Here is a 25,300-nt window from a genome sequence, read left to right as displayed (position 1 = left end):
GATTTTTTAATTAAAGGAGATGGGGTTTAAAGATTAAACATGGGAGCTTATCTGAAAATCACTCTGAAAATATCTGAAATCCACTTTTACCCTGAAAAGGTCCATAAATCATTCTGCATGAATCATATCTGATGAATGTATGTTTAACCTTACTAGAGAGAACTGTTTACACCATGCAGCCATTTAAAAAAACAAGGCCACATCCTCTTATCCCATCTCCACTTCTGTTTTCTATCTCTTAAAATTCCTCATGCCAGTGGCTTTATCCAGTCAACAATAACAGCAATCTGAAGGTCTAATGTGGTTCTGATCTATTCAACCATAACAGGACTTCCAAGGACTGTGTCAATGGGATTTGATCTGAGCGAAATAATACAATCTCAAGGACTTAGACATTCACTGTCTTTCCTATTCAGGATAATGAAAATCTCAAGAGGGGGATTCGTCAGAGTGTCTTCCCCCTCCATTTGATTCATAGTGCCAGCCAGCTGAGGTCCCCGCCACAGCACGTCTCAGGACAGAAAAGATTTTTTCAAATTTACAGCTAAAGCTCTCGCTGGATATTGGGGTGTCCTCTTTAGAGTGGAGCCAATGATCAAACCTTATTACTGATTTGATTTCCAGTTGACTTCAGCTCAAGAATAGTATTTCACATCAAGACTGTGACAGATATCATAAAAATCCTCACTCCTCCTCCACCCAATATGCCTGCGTGACGCTTTTTGAGCTTGCATAATGCTTTTAACTACTGCCTCTGACTTGCATGCAGAGCTCTGCTCACTATGGTGTCACTTTAAATCATATACAATAGTCTGATTGCTGGGTATGTAAAGATAGAAACGCTGTGTTATTAGTAATATAGTTCTATGATACAGTCCACTAATGAACAGAGAGAGTTGTAACCTTGATGAAAGCTGTTCATATTCTGACTAAGCCGGTGCACTATGTAGGTCAGAGATCAGCAAAGTAATGGCAAGATGTGAAATGATGCAAATAATTTGCAAAACCTATGAAGAATTCTTTATGTAGCTCATCTTTAAAGTGATGTTACTGCCACTGAGGCTTGACAACGGTCTGGCAAGCACTCCTAACCTTAAATCTGAAGCAGCTGCAATTCAGAACCAGGCCCAAATTAAAAGCTACATTTTTTAAAAACTTTTGACTAAACGCTCTGTCAGCCACTTTTGCCATGTTGATGGGATGGCGGTGTGCTGTACTCCCCCAGAGGCTGGCTGAAATGTCTGTGTGTAGTGTAGCTAAAAGCCAGACAGACCTTTATGATCAAACGACATCAGCCAGAGTGTACTGGCTTTTGGGAAATGGGCTCAACTTCAGAAAGTCAGGAGAAAAGTCGACCAGAGAACAAAAAAAATTAATACTTTTTACTCCAGTGTCCTCTCTTTGAAATATCATCAAAGGATTTAAACAAGCACTTTGCGACATAGACTAAACATAGCTGGAATCATCCAGTCAATAAGGGCTTCCAAGTGTAAATATGAAATCTGTTTGCATGAATACTTCCTAACCTATAAAGACAAACAATCACTGAGAAGTCAAATAGTTTACTCTGTCTTCATCACATCACTAAGCGGTCACTCTGAGAGAGAGATACTATAGTGTGGATCAGTGCTTTCTCTGGTAGAGTGAAAATAGGTCAGTGGCTGGTTGGTGGAGTACTACTGTGTTTTAATGAGCCTCACTCTCAGAGCAGCACTTCACATAATTATTGTCCTGGGCTGAAGAGGCTCATAGACCTCTGATGACGATGGCCTTTGGAGTGTGTGTAACACTTACCGGACCATGGTCTTGAGGAACCAGGGCCTGTTAGCAATGGAGGGCACGGCCTCATCCATCAGAGGATGCATCTTGATGAAGTTGAGTGTGTCGTCCGGGAACTCATTGGATACCTTGTACCTCTCCATGGATGGAGTGCCGGCACAGTTGCCAGGCCTGCAAATGGAGAAGAGGGAGGGGAAGGTGATGAGGAGAGTGGGTTGATGGGAGGAATAAAAATGTTGAGCAAAAGGAGGAAAAAGAAAATCCTCTACATTGACGGAATAGGCATTTTTTAAGACCAGATCCAATAGAAAATAAAAAGTTCTACTTTTCTTAAATCAATGAGAGCAAACCCTTAAATGACTAAACTCTCATTCCAAGAGGCTTTGGTCAAAGCAAAGGCCCTAAGATGTCTACTTTTCTCTGGAAAGCACTGAGACATCCTATCTATCTGATCCTTTTACAGTGACTTGGTGAGCTGCTTGTAAAAGACAAGCTGCTTTTGATAGCATATCCCCTTTGCAGGCATCTCACCTCTGAGAGCTTGTAAAACTACTTTACTGCGTGGTCTTTGATACCCTGCCACACCACATAATCCACACCAGGTCCTAGAAATATTAACCAGCTGGCCACTGAATGTCTGACCCTGTCAACATGTAAGGACCAAACCCTAAAAAATATATATGACTGTACTCAAGATTCATGTTCCTATGAAAACCATTCCTTATATAATATTTAGTAGAATAAAGGGAATCCAATAATGAAGAAAGTTCCTTCAGCCATTTTGTGCATTTCTATACCCACCTCTATCAGGTATCTATACAGAGAAATGACAGAATTTAAACAAAACTGTGATTTGATTTGGGTTTTTTTGTTGTTTTATACGATCCAGCAAGAGAAGGTTAATCACTACTGTGTGAGATCTTTACTGAAAAATACTCAAGGTCTACTTTCCGTGCCTGAAATTAAGTACGGAAAAATTCACCTTGACAGATGAGTTCAGCTGCTGCTAATGTTAAATTAACCTCCAAATTGATAATGTTACATTGAGGGCCAACAGAACATTTTGTCTCTGTTAAAAAAAAAGGCAGTAGCAGCTAGTTCTATAACATTCTCTTTGTTGTAGCCACATTTATGTCAGCAGACATATGGAGGGCAGAACGGAAGCAGACATCTCTTAATACAAAAACCTGTAAATGATTCAGTATTCTAACACATGGAGGAACAGTCTGCTGTGGGGCCAGACCTGGGTGGCATTGTTACAACTCTCCGTCTGTTTGCCTGCAGATAAACGGTCTGAATGCACCAGAGGATGGAAATGAAATCAATCACATCAATCAGTGCAGAAACAACGGCGGGTATATCTGATCTTTTCAGCGTCTGACCTTGTTGAACATAAATAAGTAATTACATGCTAAATGAAGAACCTCACACATACACTCATTCACACAATGCATGGAGATGAACGCACAGAGACTACAGTACAGACTCTCCATTGGTGGAGAATTGCCTCTTCAGCCATATGGGAAAACACACAGCACACACACACAGGGTACTAACAATTATCGTGGCCCAGATCTTTGTAGTAAATCTGTTTTTTTTTCCTGCAGGATTGGAGAGCAGCTCTTAGCGCACTAATTAGCAAGCAATAGATGGGAGATTGATCAGGGTGGTGCATTTGTGGAATTAGTCAGCCATCTGTAAAATGATCTCATGCTTCATTTGTTGATACTGAGCCTTTTTTTTAATGCATCTGCACGTGGGGAAGAGGTGAGGTAATGCATTGAGGGTGCAACTGTGAAACGAGGTGGTATTTGTGTGAATATGTGTGCGCATACAGTATGTCGGTGTGACGCAGTTTGACCTGGGATGTGTAATCCCTTGTAAAAAACGTAGTCTTATATAGGAAATGACGCAACATGAGTTCAGAAAGTGATGATATTAACACATCGTAATTTAAATTAGAGGGTCATGCGTGTGTGTGTGTGTGTGTGTGTGTGTGTGTGTGTGTGTGTAAGAGAGACAGAGAGAGAGAGAGAGAGCCAGGAGTAGAAGAAAGGAAGGAAGAACGCCTGTGTTTTTGTAAATCCTGTGTGTGCGTGTGTGTGAATGTTTGTATGTGGTTAATTAACTGCTTTTGTACCTTGGCTTGGGAACCTTCTCTTCAGGAAAAGGCGTCCAGGTGGAGTCTTGGGATTTCTGCTCTTTGAAACGCCCTGTGAACGTGTTGGCCACCTCCGCCATGTCATAGGCACACACAGCAGAGCCTGGTATACTGCCACAACACACACACACACAAAGGAAAAAAGAAAAAGAAAAATACTTTAACACTCCTCTCAAATGGACATATCAAAGAAACACCTTGCCAAGTCTGGACTATCACCAGGAGACAGAAAAATGGATTTACAGTCGCCTGTTTGGTGGGTTAAATCCCTCGAGGATGGCTCATTTTAGCTGTTGCATGTTTACTGGGTGATACATGTGCCATGTTGTCGAGGTTTTGACATGTTAGAAAAACGTCCATCACTTAAACATAAAAGTTTTTCCATTTCTTTTAATAGAAGTGATTAATGGTTATAATTCTAGCATCAATAATTTTTATTTTAGTACTGATTACCCTGTCAGTGCTTTTATATGAGTGCATATATTGAAGCGTTATTGTATATAGTAGTCTGTGATTTATAGTGTCTGTCTCTGCCAAGCCTCATGAGGACACACATTCCCCAAACCTTCCATCCATGACTGGGTTTCCCCAAAAGCCTTGAGGCATCAAAGTTCATCACAAGTCCACTGTTGGGCAAGAAATATGGACAACAGATTATCTTTTTATTGCCATTCAGGCAGGGGAAAAACATCTTGTGATAGCAACGGAGCCACTGACTTCTTTCTGTCTGTCTGGAATCAATGCATAGCAGATTACTGAGTCACTATCTATTTTTCATGCATCTGCCCTCGGAAATTAGAACTGAAACTAGGAATTGTTTATTCTTTATAAGACTCTTTTTTTAAAAAGAAATCTCTCTCAGCTGGCTGGATTTTCTGGCAGTTGCATCATGGGTGACACTCACGTAGACATCAGGGAGACAGCATACACAAGGGAAGTATTATATAGAGCAAGGTCAGAAAGCTGTTGATTCTTGGCTTAGCTGCTAAATTACAGTAATTACTGTCTGTATTAAATATGTACAGAAAGTTAGACAGTCATATGTCTGTTTTTATCAGACTGCTAACAAGGCAGATAGATGGTGACCAAGCCAGCCAGTTAGCAAGCAGTGACTGGGCCAGGCAGCAATCCAGACATCCAGACAGTCAATTAAGTGATACAAAGTGCTGAGCGCTGCCTACAGTCTGAACGTGCTCCGTCTAATTTCACCCCCTAACTATGAAATGGAGAATTAATACCAGGATCAAAACCGGCGCTTATAGAAATTTTCAGAGGCGCTGCTTCATTGGGTTTTAATGTCCATTAACCATGCTCAATTGCATTGTCATAAGCAATTGTCTTATCTGCTAAAAAGCAGCCATAAAATGGAAAATTACAATATGTGCGAGCTATCAGCGAAGCTCTATGGCTTTGTGGTAATTTTCAATTTAGATAACAACTCCCCCAGCCTTTGAATATGAAAGCAGTTCTGAATATGAATTGTAAAAGGGAAAATAAGATTAAACACCTGCATGTCAAAAGGCCAACAAAACTGTTTTGACAGAAGATGTAAATGTTGACTCTGGAGTCTCAAGAATTACATGTCGCCGAGAGGCACATCAGGAGCACACGCTACTTACATTAACAAAGGTCAGACTGTCATAATGTTAATGAATTCAGGGCAGTATTTCAAGCTGAGATAGATGATGGAGTTAATAAATGGAAAGTGCAAAACAGTTGTTGACACATGAACTCATTTGAGACATGGGAAAAGTAGATAGCCGAATTAAATGACCTCAACGAATCACTTCCATCTGTTGCTGACCTCAAACCTCTTAAGGTTCGACACGCGTTGATCTTTCAATGCCTTATCTAACTTTGTCCTTCAGGGTACCTGTTGTAAGGTGTGGAGAAGGTTGCCATCACCACGTCTCTCCCGTTGATGTGGATGACATCTGTCACAGCCTGCAGGATGTTGAAGTAGAAGTGGGAGTCACCGGGGATGGAGCAGTTCAGGCGAGACTTGAGAAACGAGGTCCACTGCTTTTCCAGGACGCGAGGTGAGCCACCACGGTCGTTCTTACAGACCCTGGCCACCCGAGGAAAAACCACCTGACCAAGACACACGCAGTTGAAACATTACATTTTGATAGTGTCTTACACTAACTCAATGTTCATCAAAAGAGCACAGATTTTAACGTTCTCTGAGTCACACTGGATCAAATTGGATACAGTAGAAGAAGAGACATCGTCTTGTATTACATACATTATTCTTCCTAGTCAAAATCTTGCACCTACAATACCCACAATATAATTTGACTGCAGTTAAGCAGCTAATGTATCCTCAAGCAGAAATTAAGAGTGAGGTACAGAGGTCTGGTAATCTGACTTCTTTCACTCCACAATCACCGTTTTTCCATCTTCAAACCCAACCGACACTTGAGGCACTTTATCATCCTCTGGAGTCACAAAAGACATTTTTCATATACCATATGCATGAGTATTCCCCAGCACCTATAAACTTTGATTTGTAAGTTCCTCTTTAAGGCCAGAAATCGCTTTAACAGAACCGACTGAAGGTAACGATGGCAATAATTTTAAGACCAAAGCATTCACTTTGTTCACACTTTGTCATTTGAAGACACACTAATAGTTTTTTGTTATGGGCTCGAAGCAATAAAGTCATACTGAACCATAATTTCCTATATAAATGTGTTTTTACACAAACATAATATTTTTTTATGTTTATTTTGCACTCTCACAATAATTTAGTACCTGTTCTGGCCTTGTTCTGAACCTTATCTAGCCAGGGTTTTAAGGCATCATGAATAAGAAGTCCTTAAAGTGCTCTGACAAAAAATGTAAGTTTGAACCTTCCCATGACAACTGGGCAAAGTTCTACTTTTGATAAACATCATGTGATATGACTGAGCACTTCATAACAGCTACTAAATGAACCTGTTAGTGAGACTGTTATCTCAACTGCTGTTTCCAAACTTGAGAATTAACAAAGGAGGGGGAAAAACTTAGAAAAACTAAAATTTGATTCCCAGCAGAACAAACTATATTCTCTATTATGACAAAAAAAAATCTTTGGGAGGCACCACAGTGTCTTAATCCAACATTTCATCACATTATAGCAAATTAAAGACACAGAAGAGTAAATTGGCGTGTCTGATATGCTGTTAAAGAGTCAGCACCTGGCTACAGACAATTTAAAGTATACAGCTTCAAATAGGAGCCGGCACTATAATTACAACTCTGCTGTAAGCTCACACAGTCAGTATTGTAATTAGTTGTTGTCACACTATACTTAACAGCAATAAATCTAACCCTGACCTGAAATTGCAACCTAGAGTAAACAGTGTGAATGGGAGCGAACATGCATTTAAACCAGATCTCTACACACACACACACCCACAGACAACCACACATAAACACACCCTCACCCATGCATGTATTACAACCTAAAAATGCATGCACAAAAGCACGGGTAATACTCACACATTGTCGCACACACACCTACAGTACCTAGACCTGTTCACTGTGATATTATCGAGCATTGAGATTACAGAAAAGGTATTACACAGAACAGATAAGACTGACAAGTTGAAAGTGGAATTATGTGAGCTTTACATTTTTTTTCCTTTATCGGTTCTCACATTTCTCCACGCTAAAGATGGCTGAACACTGGCTTAACTGTGTGCTACCTGGGCACAGCCACCACACACACACAAAAGCAAGTACAAATACACAGATCACTCACACCGAAGAAATACCTCACTCAAGGCTTATTAAATTCACTTATATAATGAAATATTTATCCTATTGGATTTTCAAGATAACCAAATACAACATGAAAACTAAAGCAAACACAAACCTGCTACATTAGATTTATCAATTTACCATAAAGCACAAATGACTGCTCACATTGTCAAGGGAGGCCAATCTACTTTATAATAATGAAGAGATATAATTCACTAAATGTTAAATTGCTCTCTGCACCATCAGTTTCACCACCACATACGTAATTACACTGACATTGCTTTCAAAACACCCAGCAGATTGAGAGGCCTGATCTGTATTCATGCTCTGGATAACACATGCCTGTCACTTCTGGCAGCGAATCCATTATGTCTGTGTTTCTCGTTACCTCTGCTCTGTTCTCATCTTGTCCCCTCTCTTTTCTCACTCTCTCTTGAGTGTTTCATTTCATTTTATTCTGAAAAATACATATTGAGTGATTCATTTACATATTGTATTTTCTTCTACCTGGTATCCAATTAAACGTCCTGAGGGCAGGGTCCAAAAGTGAATCGAGAAGATTATTAGGAAAAAAAAGTCTGTTACTGTCTGTCTGGTGTAAAGGCTGTTTCTTCTTCAACCTTTCCTCTTTCCTTACCTCCTCTGCCTCATTTCTCAGAGACACTTGGGTGGAAATACTCCTGGGAAACACCAAGACGATAGGTCAAATGGGAGCTTTGCCGGAGGGATGTGGACGTGCAATTCAAGTGGTATATTTAGACTTCAAAATGGGATCTCTAGACATCCAGAGAGGTTTCTTTTTGGACCTATTTTAGGTCCTGCATCCTGCCCAGTGTTTATCTGTTACTGAAAAATGTTTGCCCACTTTACAGCTCCTGAAAGCCTCCTTCCAGTTATGTGATACACCCATATCCTGTTAGTTTTCTCAAGCACTTCCTGAGTCTCCTGGTAAATAGGAAGTCACCTCTGATTAGAGTTCAAACAATGGCAGAAGAATAGAGCCTGTGCTTACCTTTCCCATTGTGTTGTACTCCATAGCAATTTCCCGAAAGAAGAAGTAGATGAAGTCCCCATAATCGACTGCCTGGACAAAGTAGGGCTCTGTAGGAGGAAAGAAATAAAGTGAAATATGAGTCGAGGTGACGTTTTGTCTGTGATAAAATGGTTCTGACACCATATTTCACAGTAAACAGCCAGAATATATGTCATATTATGCAGAAAAGCACTGACTGTGAACCTTGAGTGCCTCAATCTATCATCCATCACATGAGCGGAACAATTTGCATGCAAGAAGAGGAGGATCTCTCTATTGAGTTTTGACAGGCTGGACTTGTGCTTGTTTCTCCCTGGGGCAGAGCAATTTCCTGGCTACATCAACTCTACTAGGGCAGGTTGGCAAAATGTACTACATCAAACAGAGCGTGTGGTATTAGCATAAGTGCTGCTGCTCTTCATATCTAGATTTATACACAGAGGCACAAAAGGCATATACACACACAAACCATAAATCACAAAAACATAAACACATGGTCAAGCATGCATATCGAAACCTGAGTTTGTTTTCTAACTTGTCACTCTGCTTGGCGCTTTCCAACCACAGAGATATTTGTTTGTGTGTTCTCCACTCACCTTTCAGCCATTTGGAGTCATGTTTGACAGTGCGCAGAGTCGGGCTGTCTCCTAGGCTACGATAGATGACTGCATCGATCGCTAGAAAGTCTGTTACGGTGGCCGAGTACAGCTTGCCATCTGGAGAGGGACCACAGAGACGGAAAAAGCAATAAGAAGAAAAGAAGGAGATGGAGATGGAGAGGGGGAGAATGAAGAGAGAGCATCATAAAGGACAAGAAAAAAAAAGGTGAAGAGAGTGAAGTTCAGTCAAAAGAAAAACACATAAAGCCACTCAGAGACTCCTGCTCTCTGTGGCTGTCTACGCAAACATGTTTCAGATGGCTCAGATGTGGAAAATGAATGAATCACACAAACCGAAGAGACTCTCTGATGGACAACAAACAGGCTGTACACACACTTAAGCATGTTGCACATTTGTAATTGCTCACTTCGCAAACACACTTCAAAAGCACAGACAAATGCCAGAGCTCTGAATTCACACACACACACAGACGCACACAGTCTTGGATCTCCCCAGAAACCCACAGTTGCATGCACGTACGCACACACGCACGCTTCGCGAACACAATCCACCACCAGCATGACCTCAGCCTGGCTTAGCTATAACCACAGTGGAAACTCAAACTACATAATTGAAAGGATAGCAGCGAGAGGAACTCTCCTGATTACTCAGTGCTTCCAGCTCCTTCCAAGCAGCTCTGCTACACATTAACTGGTCAAGCTAGGCGTTCACTCTCCTCCTCTGCTTTAAGCGGGGACAGCTCATCAATACTGCTATAAATCGGTTCACAGCAAATATGAATGGGGACTGAATGTCTTTAGCAGCCTGTGGGTCGTTTGCATCAAAGGGATCTCACACCGCCAACGGAAAGCTGACTCATTCTGGTCCAATCTGTTTGTGACTTATTTTAAATCTTGTGCATTTTGAAAGAAAGTGATCGAGAGACAAAGAAGATGACAGAAGAGTATAATAAAAGCAAGAGAAGAATGATTTTTCTTTGCTGCTACCACACTACTATTGATGTGTTTCCAAATAGCTCTAAAAAAGGCAGCGAATTCCTGACGTGGAGCAAATGTGGCCTTGAGTTTTAACAATTTGCTCTAGTGCATGTAACACAGATCGGCTTTCATTCTGACATGTTGTCAGAGTATTGCCATTAGAATAAACCGCAGGGTATTAAGAACAATATTAAATCCAACCTCAACTAATCCCCTCGCTCAAATAGACTCAACTTTTCCCATCTAGCTTTAACATGTTCCAACGTTTAATAAGTGGAGATAGGAGAAAATTGGGATGGATGTTTTTGCCTTGTAGCATGAGACGTAGTAGTATCACACATACTTAATCTATTTTCACCTAATGGAAACCACAGGAAATGACTTAAAGACAGAAAATCACAGTGATGATAATCAGGTACTTAATTTGATATATACTGATATATTTAAACTTACCAGCAAAGAGAGCAACATTGGCATGCTTGGCGTCATACGGGCAGCGTGCCATCCCGCTGATCTCCTCTCCCAGAGCCTCCAGGGTGTCCATCTGCGGTCACAAATGAGGTTAAAGGTCAACAAAGTGTCAAGACAATGCAGTGATGTCAAAACAAACAACGTATTTGAAATGCAACTAAGACAGGAAATGTCGATTCCCGGGTTGGAGGGAAATGTCTAGAAGAGGAAAATGAGAAATGTGTCAAAACAATGACAATCCGAAGGCTCTGCCACAAATACACTGTGTTAAAGTGAAGAAATATGGTGTGAGTCATGATAAAATAGTCCCTAACAGCTATGGTACCCATCTCAGGAGTGTGTCCATCTAACTTTGACCTAAACTAATATCCCGTGGATGCCATTCTGGTGTCCAACTGAGCGCTGTCAAAGCTCCCATCTGGGAGTATCTTGGAAACTGTCATGGAGGGAGATAGAAAAAAAAACTGACAGGTTTTCCACAGCAACATGTTTCGCAAAATGGGTGGATGTGGTTTGCTTTCCCCTGATACCCTTTATTCTTCAACTGCACTGGTGTTACAGAAGACTTTGATAACCTTTTCAGACAGATCTTTAACCCATTTACTGCAATGCTTTTCTCTGCCCTGATTTCTAAAGCATGTGCTTTTGCTGTGAAGAGGAAATAAATGGGCAAAGGAAAAATGGCTGAGCACACAGCCCTAAGCGGGGAATGTGAGAAATCTTATGCTAGACCACAGGAGTCTTTAAATAGTAGATCATACAGTAGTCATTATTTTATATTTTGCAGCCTCAAGTTTGTCTTGTGCTAGGAGTTTTTCCTTAGCCAAGAATATTTCAGGAGAAATCTGAGTTTTAATTCTGCACCGACACAATAAACAGTTGTCTTTTCTTAGCACAGGGAGTGTCGTTTATCCAAACTTTTGTCGCTCAGTCACTCAGTAGTCTCATTTTCATGAGCTATTTGGAGGCCTAGTGCATTGTTTAAGAAGTACTACTGGTCTAATTCAGTGGTGAGTTGGATGATCTCTGTGAATTGGAATTTAGACAAGATTTTCATGCCCAGTTTGGTCACAAGAGAATGGCAGGGCATGGCGGAAGATCTCATGTGGGTGAAAGGTCACTATCATCCCACCATGGGCTGGCTTGTCTTCCCCAGCACGCCTTAGGAAACTCTCTTATGCTGGCTAAAGACCAGAGATGCACACAAACACACTCACAGCAGAGAGAAGAAAAGAAGAGCCATGCTACACTGGCCAGAAGCTGAGGTCAGGGAAGATTACTGAACACACTGTTTGCCTACAGAGATCACAATACATAGTCATTTTTCTTCTCTATCTCTGTTTCTATCTCTCTCGTACTCTACTTTATCGCTTGCTCACTCTCTCCCTTTCTCTCAACAAAGAAGAGCATAGTTTGCCAAGGCTGCAAACTGCTTACGCCGCCCTTTCTGGTCTCTAAACAGGTCATTTTGTTTTCTATTCCTGTCTCGGCGGAAACGGTTATCATCTGCCCACTAAAAAGGTCACATACACACTCCGGCGCAATGCTAGAAAAGCCTGCCAGAGAAATTGTTGAGGCTGATTTGGCAGAGAAAATTACAAGTGACCTTTTACAACAAACACAGAACCACCACCAGAAGCAGCAGCAGCAGCAGCAGCAGCACATTTCTCGATTTCTCATTCCTTCTGTTTCTTCAGAAATTATAGGATGATAATATATGGAGGCAAGCTGGTTTGAAGATATATATTGTTATTAGACAGGGCAGACTGTAATTATAGATAGTTAATCATAAGGGATGTGAGCAGCTGAAGGTCAGGTGCATCAACTGAATCAGTCTGGATGTACAGAGCAACAGGGAAACTCAGATAAGCTTGAAACGTCAGCAGCTTGTGTCAGCTACTGAACACAAACACTCCCTCCTTCTCTGGCACATCACAAACACACACTCACATATCTCTCACGCCACGGCAGCTACCCCCACCTCTCCATCCTCCCGGGTTGATTCCACCGAGGTAGTGACCTCTGTCTACAGGGCTTGGCTGGCTGTCACTGATCTATTCCTGCCGTTTGAACAGAGGAAGACACTCCCAGCCCAGCCACAGATACACGTACAGCTCCAGTCTCCATGTGTGGAGAAACAGCAGCCGAGTGCTCACTTGCACACTCTTGCTCACTTGCTCCTGTTAGCCTTGTCCAAAGTAATATCCAATATTTTAAAAATGGGCAATAGCGATCCATAAAACTGCCACACTGCACCGTGACATTTTAAACATTACCATAAAGATATTTGATGTTTAAACAGCCAGATGGATTTTTTTTTTTTACATTGTTTACCAGGCAAACCTTATTATCCTGTCAACTCCACTAGCTGCAAAAAATAAAGAAGTGCTTCAGCTTTGTAGAAACACAATTCAAAGTAATGGGAATGGAACAGTAGCACTGTCACAGTTCATCAGCACCGCCTAAACAACAAACTGTTCTGTAGGGATCTACTGTAGCTTAGTAGACAAATGTACAGTAACCTTGGCTCGGGGTGCAGTGTATCTAGATGAATTAATTTCTACAACGGCTCATTGGTGTTTTCCATAGGCTATACGCTAATTAATTAGACAAACACAATGTAGATTCAAAACATGCCCATTAGGAGTGTTTTAATTGGTTCAGTCTTAGCTTCAGTACTCAGGGTGAGGGACAGGTTCTTCTTCTGGGTCTCTCTGTTGTTTTTATGACTCCTTTATGGGCTTTATTTATCCTTGCTGAGGGATTTGTGAAATCTAACTGAGGACAAACTTAGGGTAAACTGAGCCAGTGTCCCACTTATTAACCGTTTCTGTCTTTATTTTATAGAAGAAGAACAGCAAAGGGCATGTTTGCTGAGGCGTATCCTGCAAATGTAATTTCTGTGATGACAGCAGATTTAAAATAATCTCAGTGGTTTACCTGGTTCAGATTTTTTGGCCTGACTGTAGGGGTAACAAAGAGCAGCTGAAGACAAATTAATCATCATGAAGGAGAAAAATCTTTCTTTTACCGATACGGGCATAACTAACTTTTTCATAACTAACTTTCCAGATCAGTGTCCTACAGTTTGCAGCTAAGTTGAGTCCCCACACGTGTCTTTGTATTCATATTTCCACCTGTACAACTTTCACCATCTATAAAGGTCAAGAGCACAAGATCACACCTGGGCCAGAAGCGGTTGTGTAAAGCAAACAAGGACACATCTCCCTGGGAGATTAATAGTTATGGCCCACTTCTCTGCAACCTGTTTCTGAGCCCTAGGACGATGAACCCTTTCCCTGACCACCCTTTATACCCGAGTAGGAAACTGGAGTGTTCACAGCTGTTGAAAGAAATGTGTTATTTTAACCAACAGAGGAAGAACCTCATTTATCTGAACCTTCAACCTCTTAAATGATTGATCTTTTGGAAGAAGACGCAAACACTGCACAAATATGACAGTAGTTTGGTTAATTATGCGGCCATACTAATGTATAATTATCAATTAGTTTTACACTGCAAGCTATTGTCTCTATTTGCAATTATGTCAATCAAACAGCTTCTGGAAAAGCTGTAGTATAAAAAGGCATGTGTGGGTGTGTTTTCACCTTGTTGATAGCAATAAATCCCACTGTGAGCATTAATCATATTTCAAATGCAAAGACTTGGTACAGATGAAATTTCCCAGTACACCTCAGTCCACCAGTATCAAGTCGAAGGACACATCACCTGGGACCCACTGCCTCCAAGCCTCCCCACTGATTCCCCCCCCCCCCCCGCTTCGCCCAGCAACAGGCGATGAAACTGACTCCAGTCATATATCAGCCCAGCTGGATGGGGTGTTTATTATTACAACACAGCAAGGGAGTGACAGAGGGAGAAAGCAACAGAGGGAAAGATGGTGGAGTGGTGGGAGCAATGGAGGGGGAGAGGAATTAGGCTGGCAGGAGGGGATGAAGGAGGGAGGAGGGCAGGAGGGGGAGAGGATGAATAGAAAAAAGAGAGGGGAGTTGGGTGCTGTGAGGTGCCGAGGGAGAGGACTGTGCCGTGGCTGCCAAGGTGTCTGTCTGTGTTTTTTTCTGCATGCTTGCATGCATGTGTTTATCAGCGTGTGTGTAACATGACACTATCGACACAAGGTGAAGGGGCAGACAACAAGAAGCTAATGAAGAGAGAAATTAAAAAAAAGAAATAAAATCAGACAGAGGTAAAAAATATGGTAACCAGGCAGGAAAGGTGTTGGGACAGGAGCGGTGTAGGGAGTTGCTGGTTTGGGCAGCAGCCCTCCCTGCCCCCTCTGCCCCCCCCCCCTTGTCTGCCGCCACCTCTGCTCCCCCTCCACCCCCCCCGCTCGCCCTTGCAGCGTTGTTGATTAATGTGGGATGAGGCTGGCCCCGAAACAGAAGCTCTTTTCAGCACTGTCACACTGGGGAGATGGAGAGGCAAACTGTGGCCAAGGTGGATTTAACCACAAACACACACACACACACATGCACACACTTTTGACCAAGCAGAGTGGATGAACCCAGCATGCCATCAAAGGCCTGGTATCTGCCCAGAGAGTCTGCCAGCCTGCCAACAGTATAGTGTGTGAGTGTGGATGTGTGTGTGTGATGATTTTGTACAATGTGTGTGTGTTGTATGTTTACACAGTTGTCAGTGTTTGTGTACGGATGCATGCACACTTCTGTTTTCTCTACACACGTGCCCAGACATTTGTATGTGCATTTGCACGTCTTTGTGATCAGTGATAAATTTTACAACATTTTTAAATGCCATCAATATCTGACATTTTATTGAATTCAGTCAAGTTCATTAATAGTCATACATGTCCTGTCAAAAATGGCTATTCTTTCACGTGTAGACAGTGTATTAGTTCAACTGACTGACTAAAATATGCAGGAGCAAATTGAACTGTGTCAATCTGAAATAGTTTAACGTACTTTATCACTTTGTTATGGACAGATGTCTTCTTTCTTTTTCACATTAAGTAGGTATCTAGGTACCATTACGTAACACCACCCATCATGTGTAGAAATGTATATGCAGTATGCATTGATTTTTATGTTTGCACAGGCAAGCATGCATTTGTGTGTATGTATTTCACCACGCCTCACCATGTTTTATAACACTTCCTCTTCATTTTACCAGAGTAGCAGCAATATCAGTGCAGTAACAGGGAAAAACACAAACCTTGAAACCATAACCGGAGGAGTTATAAAAGCTAACCACGCCTGATAAATGCAGAGACATAAATTCCACTTTCCCCGCAGGAGGAGTCAGTGAATTGAAAGACGTCCACTCTGTGTGCTTAGTATGCTGAACCACAAAGGCAGCGGAGCGGAGATGTCTTGTTTCTCTGGTAAACAGATCTAGTGAACCAAAGCAGGAGCGTCTTCCCCACAGGCCACCTCGATAACATCTAGATGTGCTGTGACCATCACATCACCTCCAAACAAACTAAACAATATAATCCTTCAGGACAGAACCACTGCTGAGTCTTTCAGGCTGTCCTCCTGTCTTTCTTACTGTCTGTCTGATTGATTGTCTGTCTTTCTTTGCCTCTACAATGTTGGATTTCTCTGGATGACGGCTCATAGTTATTCTACGATAGAACTCTTCTACATACTTGAATGAAATGCCAATGATGCTGAAACCATGTTTCCTGCACTGCACTAACTTTGAGCATACATATCAGGCACAGTATGTGGCTTAAAGTTTGATAGTAATTTTGGTAATTACCAGTCAAACTAAGCATTTTTTTTCTGTGGCATGTTTTGCTCACTTGCTAACACAACATCAGGTCAGCCCAGCTGCTCCAGTTTGTGGAGGTACAAGATTGAGCTAACATTTGCTGAATGTAATGGGAATGCTGCTTACTTTTCACTCTAAGGCATCAAAAAACATCAGATTTATGTCACTAGGGAAGAAAAAAATTGGGACATTTTCAGCAGCATGTCTGTTTTTTATGTTTGTCTTTCTGCCTGCCTGTACGACTTAAAAACTTTAAAAAATATATTTTTCTCTCCTTTTTGTCCATCTGGTTCCCTGTATGCCAATCTTTCTGTCTCTTTTCTTAACATCTCTACTTTTGTCAGTCTTAGTGTATACCTGCTCTCTTCATTTGACCTGAGGTCAAAGAAATCTCCACAAGGTGCTTTTCCTGAAGGAATCTTGAAACCATTCCAGAAATGCACCGTGTGAATACAGCCAGCAAGGCGTCTGTTTACAGGAGAGGGTTGAATCGGATTTCAGGACTGCGCTTCAGTGTGTGTGTGTGTGTGTGTGCATGCAAGAAGGTGGGTAGTTGGGTTTCTCTGCTTCTAAATCGAGCGTGTCAAAGTACACCTGAAGATAAAGACATGGGAGGAGGGCCTGCTGAGTTGTGAAAGTCATCCATCTATGTCCATCGCTTCGTAGCTCAACCAATCCCTCCAAAGTACCGCATGGTTAAGGGTGCATGTAAAAAACATCCGTGAGTGTGTGTACAAGTGTGTGACAGAGGAGGAAAAAGTGAGAGACAGAAGAAAGATAAAATAGTTTTGTAGGTACACAATGTGTCCAATGAATGCCTAGCATTCAGGTCAAAAAAAAGTCAAAGGGCACCAAAAACCTGTTTATATATGAGTGTGTTTGCGAGTGTGTCTATGTGTGTGTGCATCCCTTACCTTGTAGGTTCGACAGGAAGGGTTGAAAGCATTTGTTCCACAAACAAACAAGGTGTCTTCATTTTGCTGCAGGAGGACTTTGATGAAATTGTGACATTCATCCTTCAGGAAGCCGGGAGAGAAAAAAGAAAAGAAGTGCATGGTGACATTTGTGTCTTTTAATAATCGACACTTTTACACTGAAATCCTGCATGTGGTTTTCAAAACAAGAGGCTCTTTCTTTTCTTTCCTTTGAAGTGCAGCATGTAGTGCTCTACAGACAAGTGAGAGGCATCTAATCTAAGCATATAATCGTCAAAAGTAGCATTTCCTCATGGTACATTAAGACGTATTTACAGGCAATTTTATTTCTCCTTTCAGTGTCTTTATGTGCAATAATGAAATAATTTATTTTTGCACCGTATTTAGAGCTCCAAAGAATTATAACAATTCTGCTGCTATTTGATATTAGGATTCTCACTGATGTGCTTCACAAATTGTGATAGCAGAAGGTTATATGAACTGCAGGTGTGCGTTATTGCACCTGCAGGGTTTCCTGTGTCTGTTAATGTGTGTGTGTGTGTGAGTGTGTGTGCGAGACTGTGAGAAATTACATCTGTTACAGCTTGTCTGCACTGTATAATGTGTGATTCACTAAATAGGTGTTTCATGAAAAATAGGGTGACTTTTGTTCTATAAATGAAGTTGGGGTACAGAAGTTTGTGTGTGTGCATGTGTGTGTGTGTGTGTTTTCTCTACCTTATGCTTCCCTTTCATTCTGCACGTGTCCACATCTGCCTGTTTGGACTTCCATGTCATTTTCTGCAGGAAACACATGGAAGTAAAGGAGAGGATGAGAGAAGAAGAGGGAGAGAAAGCAAACAAGATAAACATTCAGGTGGGAGAAAGAAACAGAAGGCACCATACGGCTCAATAACCAATCTATACTGTGATCAATAATCATCATCTGAGATTCTCTGTCATTGATTTCCCTAATGAGGCACCTGCTCTGAGGTGAACTTTATTCTAAGCGCTGATTGCAGATCAGTTTACCTCCTTGAACTTCTAATTCTCTGCCTGAGAGAAGGAAATACGATACTGACCCCGGATCAGAACAGGGTCTGTCCAAGGACAGATCCCACCTCAGAGCCACAAGCTCATTTCTGTGGATTGATAGGTTGGCCATCTTTGTGCGCACACACACACACACACAGTCACACACACTGCCTTGGCCTGCAGGTCAGCGCTAACCAATACCTGCCAGTCAACTACAAACACACAAACCCATAAGCCCTCTTTCATTGTCACACACACTTATCAGTCAGTGCTAAGCTATATCTGGGATCCAGCAATATACACACACACACACATAAACACACACACATAAACACACACACAGCTTTTCATTCATCCCCTCTGTGGCCCGAGGATCAGCACTGAGCCATTGGTTCAGACCGCCACGTACCCGCCGCTGTTGTACAACATGTTTGGAGCTCGGCCACTAATTAAAGACCCTCAGTCATCAATCAATCTGTGCGTCTCCCACCAGCCTTTCATCTGCAGCCTGCTCTCATTAAGACCCACTCGCCGGGCTTTGACATTGAAGTGGATGAGGTGGAGGGAAGGCGGGTTGTTGTATACAAGAGAATGGCCTTGTTTGAATTCTGTTTGCACGCATTATGTTAAGGGCAAGTGATGCCAGCGAGGAGTGGTTGGAATAGGATGGAGAGCAGGTTATTACAGCTGAGGGCCTATGTAAATATGAGGTGCTTTCATGAATAATCTGAAAATATACAATGGGATCTTCTTCTTCTCTGCATCCGTCCTCGTCTTTCTTGCCCTTCTGCGACTCATCTCGTCTTACCTTCCCCTCTTTTTTGTCCTTTTTTCTCTCCCTTTCTCCTGCTCATCTTCTTCTATCTTCCTCTTCTATCTCCCCTCCTCCTCTTTCCTCACTTCCTCTCCTCTCCTCTCAGCTTCCGTTACACACCCATCAGACCTTCCTGCTGTACCACTGATGAGTGTGGATGACGCAGGCGGTTTCCTAGCTGATTGATTGGATAATCTTCTTAACGGGGTCAGCGCTGCGAGCACGACAGGCTCACACCGGCGAGTAGGTGAGCAAGTGTGCTGGCAGGCGCAAGTAAACACCCACGTGCGCACATAAACACACAGTGGCACTCGGAGCAGGGTTATTAGGGTTACGTTGTCAATCACGGCACGCCGAGAACAACGCGTCCTCACAGAGACAGACGTCTCACTCACCTTACTGAAAAAGATCTCATCACTGTTGGCAGTGTCTGTGTCCACCGTGTATATGTGATCCCTGCAAGCGGTGGAGGGAGGGCAAGAGAGAGAGAGAGAGAGAGAGAGATGAGAAGATAAAAGGTTAGACAGCAGCAGACAGTCAAAAATTCTACAAACAATAAACCCATTTCTTTTCTTCCCCGTATTCCCCCTGCAGGCTGCAAGCAACGTCAGAAAATGGGGCTTTGTATAAACTTTGTTCAAACTTCAAAAATGACAATAAACAAAAGGAGGCCAGAGCTATTTGCTCTGTCAGACAGAAACAGTCAACAAAGGTTTAGAGCGCTGTGGCGCAGGCCCGGGGACAAAGCCTCTTTGTCCCAGAGAAAGGTCTTGAGGGAGGGAGGGGGGGTGTATGAGGGAGGAGGGGAAGGTTGAGACGGGAGGTGCCAAGTCACTCAGAGCTGTTCAGGTCAATTAAGCCTAGTGTTTGAGCCACAGGAAATCTATACTAACACTCATTATGGCTCAGACAAGAAGACTTGTGTGTGCTGGCCTGGAAATATACAGGCTTCTCCTGTATTACACAGTCCAGCCATATAGGCCCCAGCAGGGCATATGGAAGACATAAAATCCACAAGGGTTAACTGCATCTCAGACAGACGGACCGGCTGGTGGACCAGGCATGTAGCTACACCTACTTACCACGGAGAATTAGGGTGCAGACAGGGAGAGGGAGGGTGCAGAGGGCGAGAGAAGGTGTAGAAGGGGGTGTGAGCGGAAGAGACAGAAAGAAAGGGGGGGTTTACCTCGTTTGAGGAGAGAACTAAAGGTGACCGTGCCAAACGATGTAACTGCTTTAATTTGTTGGAGATTAGCTGTTGAACGTGTTTTTAATCAAAGTGTATAACAGTGGCATCGTCAGACTCACGGCTTAATTACGTTCCAGCTCCCCAACCTGCGCTCAGCCAGTCAGCCCGCCTTGCTCTCTCATTAACTAAATCTAATAAAGTCTTTGGAGGAACAGGCATCTTGAAATGAATCCACTTATATCGCTTTCCTGGGGGCCACCGCCATCTCCTTCAGGATAAAATCCAGTCTTACTGTACATTATCAGCCACGATGCTTAAATTGAATAATTAATCTTTGAGAGCGGTTGAAAATACAAAAAACAGCACTGTTTTCTCGATGAGAGAAGTCACCTTTCCCATGAGCCATGGGCAAAATCTGTCAGTGACATTTTTTCATTGACATGTTTTGTCCTTCTTTCTATGCCTGCACTGAGATTAAAGTCTGTAAAATGTATAACACACCATCTTCATCTCAACAAACGTTTCGGGCTATCTTGCCCTCATCAGGGTGGCCCACAGTCCATTGATCTGTGTGACTGTGTGACTTACAGATCAACTTGGCTAAAGCAGATAAAACATGTTTTTCAAATAGTTCAAAAGCTCTGCTTTGTTGACCTCTTTTATGGACACAGAACTGTGTCACTTATAAAATGCATCTTCATTTATGTGTGAAAAAAAAAATCTTTTTGAAAATCCACTTATTATTCCTCATGCCTGCTAGCTCTGCCCCTCACAATGGATAACCATAATGAAATTTCCGTTTGCTCTTTAAAAAAAAAAAAAAGTCCTGTTAAATTAAAAACATTTTCATAAAAGGCAAAAAAAAGAAGAAAGAAGAAGAAGAAGAAAGTCAACTTTAGGTCACTGAGATGCATCACATGCCCTTCTAAGATTCAAGTTCACTTGCTTGAGCAAATACCAGATGCTGACTGTCACACTCACTGCCATGACTAAAAAATCGAGCATTTCAGGCTAAAACCGCAAACCCAGCATGTAAAATGTTTCTCATTAAAGATCTCTGGTAGCACTACCATTGCACTCCTCATACTAATTGATCTGGACTGAATTTCCAGGGTTCCTGAATGGCCCTTCTGTGTTTCAGTGTTTCTTTCACCTTGCTGCCAGGGTAACAGGATACATATCATGGTAGAAATTGATTTACAGTAAATTTCGTTATTAATATGGCAAGACAGAGAGGGAAAACATTTAAATGCAAAATAGAAAATGATGGGTGATAACACTGATGGATGATATCAGTATAATGTTCAGCTATGTCTCCTAAAGTTCAGTGACATGTTCATTTAACTTCATTTATATCTTTGTATTAAAATTCAAACTTTATATTAAAAAGACAAAACTAAATCAAAGGCTATTAAATCAGAGGATTACTTGGCGGATTTAGTGTAATCCCGTGGGTTATTTTACTGCCTGCAATTTTAAAACAGCTCAAGAGAAATCTATAATTGACTGCTCCATAATTTTCGACAGTAACCTCCCCAGCTCTGCTCCCTGCCTTGTGCCTCTCTTGCCCCGGTGCTGACAGCATCCTCGAGGGCCGAGGCCTTCCAGCCGTGGGGTTTTTGGTTCCAGCAGAGATGAGAGGGAGCCAAGCGATGAGGCGTCCCTCAAACATCCTGACTAAAGATGGAGGACAATGAAGCGGCTGTGTCTGTGTCAACACCAGCTCTCCAAACACACACGCACACACAGACACACACATGTGCAAGGAGACATGCTTGCACCAACACGCACATGCACCCTTTCACCTCTTCACCACTGCACCTGAACTCATATTACAAACTTGTTCAACTTCCTCTGGTGTGTGAGTCACATCATGGGGAAAAAGAGAGGACACAAACCAAAGGCAGAGTCTTCAAGGACTACACTGGTGGTATTGTATGTCGTAGACCTTTAACTATAAAATAAATGTACTTCACATTATTGCAGGCTATATTCCAAAATCAACCTGACGTTTTAAAATTGATTTCCTACCTTCCAGGCAGCCAGTGGTTTTTCTTTATTTAATAACCCATGACAATCAACTTGCAGAGACTTGAACGTTTATTTCCTGACAGTTTCATTATTGTCAGAAGGTGTAAGCTGACATGTGAGACCCTGTACCAAAAAGCTTTGCACTGACAAACTATTATTATTGCTGGAGTAATAAGATAATGAAGCTAGGTCTTATCTCTTTTCTCTTATGTAATGTCAGGAAATAGTGAAATATATTCAAGCAGCAAATCCTCACTTTGGAAAAGCAGCTTAAAAACTGTTAACCAGTTGTTAAAGTAGGTGCATACTATAGACCTGCAAAGTATAGCATAGTTTAGGCTTAGTCGTTATATCAGTATTTCATCTTGCTGGCGTTTTTTAAAATACTTTGTGTTATGAGTCCTTTAAAACCTAAAAAAAACCCCAACACAGGCGTCCTACTGACCTAGCAGCCTCGAGCGGAGGTCAGATTTCAAGACAGTTCTTGCCCGCTGAGCAAATTTCAGACTAAACAACTGGCCTGAGCAAAAGCTGCTGTCCTGTTAGGGCAAAAATGTGGCAAAGAGTAATGAGAGAGCCTGTTTCCATTTGCACTAAGCACTGTGGATATAAAAATAGGTGTTCTATTGTTTATTGTTGCGTAGAATAGAATACATTTACATTACAAATGTAATATTTACATTTGACTTGTAAAATTATTTATGAGAATGAAAAATGTTGCATGATTAATTTGAGTACTATGTGGACTAATCCAGGAATATTAGATCAGGTAAAAGTGCACAACACAAGGAGTTTGAAATCTTTAACTTTGTTCAAGTATGTAATTAAAATAGCAAATGTAAATGCTAGTTCATTTATTCTGTTCTTCTTCAGCATGAGCTTGACTCCCTTTAACTGTTGCAATGCAGTCATGGATGTGCAGTACTTTGGGTGATGTACTTTGCGGTCAGGAGTCATGAGGAGTGTATTTTTCTGCTTTCTATAGATGTTAACGTGCAATGGACATAATGAGGCGGAGATAATGATATCCTCAGAGTCTAAAACTATTTGTGTCATATCTGTGTGCTCACATTTGATCGAGTTATGACTCAGAGAAGTGTCATTTTGGGCACAAATTGCAGCAATGAGGCACCAACAGTTTTAAAGTACCTTCATTTCCTCTTTGAGCTGCGTGTCATCCCACTGCTGCTGCTCCAAATGTTTAATGTGTTGATTAGCAGGCCAAATGAGTGCATTAGAACACTAGCATGCATGTGTCATTTCCCAGTCACACTCTTTGCCTCAAGTCTCTCCTTAAACTCTCCAGTGCCCCCATATAATGACGCAACTCACAGTTTGAGAACCTGATTCATGCCAACCGCTGGAGCCACATCTTAAATGGTTCAAATCTCTCTTCAAATGTATAAACCACTTCAAATTTGTCTTGTATAACTAGCCCTTCACATTGGATAATGTTTATAAGTGACTTAATTTCCTAAAATCCACCCAAAGAATTTTTTTGTCATTCTCTTTCCCATCATTTTCTCACTCTTCTTTTCTCATTGTAAACTGTGAATCAAGTACGCTGCGAGCAACATAAAGGTCTTCTATATTGGGATATTCGAAACACCGTGAGATTCTGAGAAAAAACGAAATAACAGAAGCCTTTGACAACCAATGGGTGCAGACAATTGGCTGTCAATGTGAACCACTTGGCGTGGGCTTCACATTTCCCGAAATTCAGTGACAAAAATGTCTGAGTAGGATGGAAGGTATGCAAATATCCTCTCAGACACAAATATGGAGGCACTGAAAAAAGTTGGGTACAGACAGAGAGAAAGAGCTGAATGATCAAGGCAAGACAGTGGACCAACTGAGCTTAAGCGAGAGTGTGAGACTGAGTGCTACAGAGTGACATAGAGGGTCTCCATCGGACATGTAGCCATGCATGGCCATGAGAACACAGCGGCTTTGTGTGGAAGAATGTCGTTTTCATAACAGCGCATTTCTTCTGGGGTGACGGCGGGCCAGCTTGGTCCATCTGCTGGGCCTTTGTCAAACTATCTTACAGAAAAGAGAGGAACGCGATTAGCATGCACCCCGCACCTTTTGCCACCACCCCTCTTTCCGCAGACTAAATGCCTGCACGTCCACCCTCCTCTCCACCTCCCGCCTTTTCTCTCTCATCACCCTCTTCACCAATATTCCTCTCTCTTCATATCTGGATCATGGGTGGTAGCGGAGGGTTCATTGTACGTTGTTTTGGCTTTCCCTGGTTCAAATCCTCTTCACAAAGTGGGTGGGAGGGAATCGGAGAAGCCAGCAGGCACCTTTGGGCTGTGAAGGGAGTTGTTGAGGGTGTGAATGGGCTAAGGGCATGGAGAGGCCCTCAGTGATGTGGTGGCATGAAATACAACAAGCCAGAGTTCACTCACCCCCAAGTTGAGGCAGGTTGTTCTTTTCGAAGGTTGAATTTCTCATTATGGTTTTCTACATTCCCTGCACATTTCTTTCCTTTTGTGAGTGTGTGCCTATAAGTGCATGTGTGCTTTTGTGTGTGGCCGGGTCAGTGGGGTGAGGGGCATGTTTCACACACTTTGAGTAATTAGACAGGCATGCATAAGAAGTTCATGAAAGGTGTGATTTTCTTTACATTTATTGATTCAAATGGATTCAGTATTCTATATAATTTTCCCACATTTTTATTTTTAATGCTAGGGATCTTGGTAAGTAAAGGAATTAGCAACTTATGCTTTCAACTTTATAATATGTGCTTTTGAATTACTTCATTTGGGCCC

The 25,300-nt window shown here is 42.0% G+C and overlaps 1 protein-coding gene across 5 annotated transcripts in view; it reads right to left on the bottom strand.

The window, feature by feature from the left end:
* The window catches only part of sema6a (sema domain, transmembrane domain (TM), and cytoplasmic domain, (semaphorin) 6A), a 99,617-nt gene that overhangs the window by 24,933 nt on the left and 49,384 nt on the right, over positions 1-25,300 (bottom strand). For all 5 annotated transcript variants that reach the window (XM_019269790.2, XM_019269793.2, XM_019269791.2 and 2 more), the window contains 9 exons: positions 19,699-19,759; positions 18,193-18,255; positions 17,455-17,556; positions 10,769-10,859; positions 9,314-9,433; positions 8,697-8,785; positions 5,814-6,031; positions 3,920-4,051; positions 1,795-1,950 (listed from right to left, as the gene is read on the bottom strand). In XM_019269790.2, coding sequence (XP_019125335.1) covers positions 1,795-1,950; positions 3,920-4,051; positions 5,814-6,031; positions 8,697-8,785; positions 9,314-9,433; positions 10,769-10,859; positions 17,455-17,556; positions 18,193-18,255; positions 19,699-19,759 — 1,032 coding nt within the window. The remainder of the gene's footprint in view (positions 1-1,794; positions 1,951-3,919; positions 4,052-5,813; positions 6,032-8,696; positions 8,786-9,313; positions 9,434-10,768; positions 10,860-17,454; positions 17,557-18,192; positions 18,256-19,698; positions 19,760-25,300) is intronic.

The sequence above is a fragment of the Larimichthys crocea genome, chromosome III (genome assembly GCF_000972845.2).
Source record: "Larimichthys crocea isolate SSNF chromosome III, L_crocea_2.0, whole genome shotgun sequence".
Lineage (NCBI taxonomy): Eukaryota > Metazoa > Chordata > Actinopteri > Sciaenidae > Larimichthys > Larimichthys crocea.
This window is presented reverse-complemented; position numbering and strand designations above follow the sequence as displayed.